This window comes from Lupinus angustifolius, unplaced genomic scaffold (genome assembly GCF_001865875.1).
Source record: "Lupinus angustifolius cultivar Tanjil unplaced genomic scaffold, LupAngTanjil_v1.0 Scaffold_21_170, whole genome shotgun sequence".
Lineage (NCBI taxonomy): Eukaryota > Viridiplantae > Streptophyta > Magnoliopsida > Fabales > Fabaceae > Lupinus > Lupinus angustifolius.
Genome location: NW_017719709.1, coordinates 1,054 through 4,396, shown reverse-complemented (window position 1 = coordinate 4,396; position 3,343 = coordinate 1,054). Strand labels below are relative to the sequence as shown.

At 30.5% G+C, this 3,343-nt stretch overlaps 1 protein-coding gene across 1 annotated transcript; it reads left to right on the top strand.

Moving 5' to 3' along the window:
- Positions 1–1,482: 1,482 nt before the first annotated feature.
- Positions 1,483–1,827, top strand: LOC109338313. The gene has a single exon (XM_019575520.1). It carries the CDS (start codon positions 1,483–1,485, stop codon positions 1,825–1,827), a length of 345 nt encoding a protein of 114 aa, XP_019431065.1.
- Positions 1,828–3,343: the final 1,516 nt, after the last annotated feature.

Genomic DNA, 3,343 nt, shown 5'->3' with positions numbered 1-3,343 from the left:
CCAACTTACTTAAGTGTTTGTTAAATGGAACAAAGATCATTTGTTCTCAAAGCAATATTTATTCTCTATCTCAGACTAATCAATTTTTAACAAGTAATATAAAAATATTACTTCTTATTTTTTAAAAATTTATTTTCAATTATATGACAATATTTAATTAGGAAAACTCTTACAGTTAGTTTGAGAGTTGATTTTGGAGGGGAAGGAAGACAAAAAGAATATTTGGGAGCCATGAAATACACTTGTGAGATGACTCACAAGCCTACCATTTTCCCCCCTCCAAAATACAACTCACAAACTAACCCTTAAAAATTGTTATCTCTTTTATGTTAAATGGACCGATTCACATAAAGTGACATTAAAATGGATCACCTATCATTGAGATTATGCTTGCACACATTGATGCTTATGCAAAATTGGTCAGGGAGTGTAATCAGCCTATGTGTTTTTTGGTCCTCGTTTTTTTATATTTTGGACCCCAAAGTTTTTCAAAACCTCATACTACTATTTACTCTTCCCCTCCCTTTTCTTATTCTCCCAAACCCCAAACCTTTCTTTCTCAATCTCAAATATAACTCACTTTATCAAACTCAATCTCAAATACATACCGTACTTTCCTAAACCATATTCTCTCAAACTCACATATACCATAATATCAACTCATATCTTACTTTCACTTAGCTTCTTCACCAAACCCTATAACCCAATTCTCTCACAAAGAGAAGATCCACTCAAGGTCTTGGTGTGTGTAAATAATCTATGATGAAAATAAAATTTCATGACATGACCCTCTCACATATTTCTAGATACCCCGCTAAATTTTGTTGAATATGTGCACGATCATTTTCTTTACATTAAAATGGTACTTTGCATGTTTGAAGAATAAATAAATAACAATGTACTATTGAATTACTTAAAAAGGACGTACTATGAAAATGACATCATATAGCAAAATTGGCAACACATATAGACCAAAAAAATTGGCAACACCTACCATAAGCTCCGAAGCTCTCGAAAACTAACACAAAAGATGAAAAATTTGTAAGAAAAGGACAATTATAAAAAACGAAAAAAGTAATAAGAAAGGGTAGTGTGGCCTAAATAAAAGGAAAGTGATTGCTTCACGTAACAACATCTTTCCCTTTTTCTTGTGCCTCAACCCCTCACTTCTAAATAATCACGGAATATCAACAAGACGTTGTTCTAGTAATATAGGGTATTATTATATTATTAAAAATATCAAAAAGTTAATAATTTAATTCCTGAGAGCATACTTATTAGAAGAGACAATTACATATTCTAAAAATAATTAATTTTTTAGTCATAGGAGGAGAGATAAGTACAAAAAATAACCATTAAACCCTCACTTACACCACTAATGGCCCATTTTTTCTTATAACTTTTTTCTTTATAATAACTTGCTACCACTTCTCTCCCATATCCATATCAATCTCTTTGATCCTCTTTTTCTTTGTGTAAGTGATGGCTTTGATCAACACAAGAAATAGACCAGCTATGTTAAATTCAAAAGCCCTAGCAGATGCAGCTTCATGGTATTGTGTTTTTGTTCTTGTGGCTCTTGTGGTACTAACAATATTTAGAGACAGCTTCAATGATCAGCTTCTAAATCATGCTAACTTCAGAGCCAGCCAACTATTGTCTCGGCCATGTGATGAAATCTATGTGGTTGGAGAAGGTGAGACACTTCACACAATCAGTGATAAGTGTGATGATCCTTTTATTGTTGAGAATAATCCTCATATTCATGACCCTGATGATGTTTTCCCTGGTCTTGTTATCAAGATTACACCTTCACTTCATAGCTAGAAACAAGTTACATATATATTGGAAGGTATATAGTTTTGGCTAGGTTTGCTTGTACAGTTCTACATTTGTACTATATATATACAAGTATCTTTGCTAAAGCAGGAATATCCAATGTAACATGAACATTTCACAATATATATCATCATATTGTTTGGACACTCATAATTGTATTTTATAACATCTTATATATTTTTTAATTTGAGATATTGTTATTGTTTCTGTATTTCATGTTGTATATTTGCTTCTAGGGGATAACTTTTCGTATGATCATCCTGTTACTTTCTACATTTATGGAATTTTGTCTATATCTTCTCAATCAATGTGAAATTAGTTTTTAATATATTATTCTGGAAATATATGAACATTGAAATCTTGTTCTATATGTAAACGTTTTTCTTGTATAATGAATACAATTATAGTTTTTTCATAAATCTTGTGCTAGAAATTAGTTGTGGAAGAAGGTGATTTATTATTGAACCCCACAATGTAGCTAGTGAATGAATGTTTTATTTTGCAGTACAAACATTGATATACATATTAATAATCTACTATGAATGCAATGTCAATGTAAAGGAATAGAAAGATCATTGTCCCAAAAGTATATCCCCATCCAATAAAATTGTGATCTCTATTAAAAAAATTAAGTAACGGAAAATGGAATTAAAATTATGTGTTAATTTTTAATATGTGTACAATTTTATTGGACGTGACATGAGTGTGGACGCACAAAATATGTAATATTTATTCAATCTAATTGAATAGAAATTACATGTTTTATAATGTTTTAAAACCTGGTCTACATCAAATAATAATAATTAAATATGAATGATGAATAATTACCGGATATTGTTTTTGGAATGAAGCTTGTCGGTTGATAGATTTGTGTCACTCCCATTTGGAAGCCATGTAACATGTGAAATTATAAAAGATGGCATAATGATGATAAATTAGTAAATAGTGGTTGCGGTTGATGCAAAGAATGAAGAACAAACTGCCAAAGCTTTCATTGTCAAGGAACTACTTTCATATATGGCATCATGGCAATGAGTTTTGACTATTTGTCGAATGAAGATATTTTTCTTAGCTCTAAATATTTTGACCTTGTTTTATAAGCAATATAAATAATAAACAAGATTGCGCTTGTGTACTATATGGCTGATAGGGGGAAGTGTCATAAATCTATTAAGTTACATCTTGGCCGTTGTCTTTATGTTCATAAACATAGTCACAAAACTATATGAAAATTAATCCGCAAGTCATTAAAGTGATTAAACTATTTGAAAATTAATCCGCAAGTCACTAAACCATTTAACAAAATTTAAATGGGACATTGAATTTTAAAAATTTGTAATTATGTCCTTAAATATTACGGTCATTTGTAATTGGGCATGAGGTAATGTCTCATAATCAAATTGAAGCTTTATAGTGAACCGGGATCGTCTGTCCCTCCCTTTTCTGTCTCGGTGTTCCTAGCCAATCAATATTTGCAAACAAATAAAAAATAATCATTCAATTT

Excerpts from the sequence above, each read along its gene's own strand:
- LOC109338313 (XM_019575520.1), top strand. The coding sequence starts at position 1,483 with ATGGCTTTGATCAACACAAGAAATAGACCAGCTATGTTAAATTCAAAA.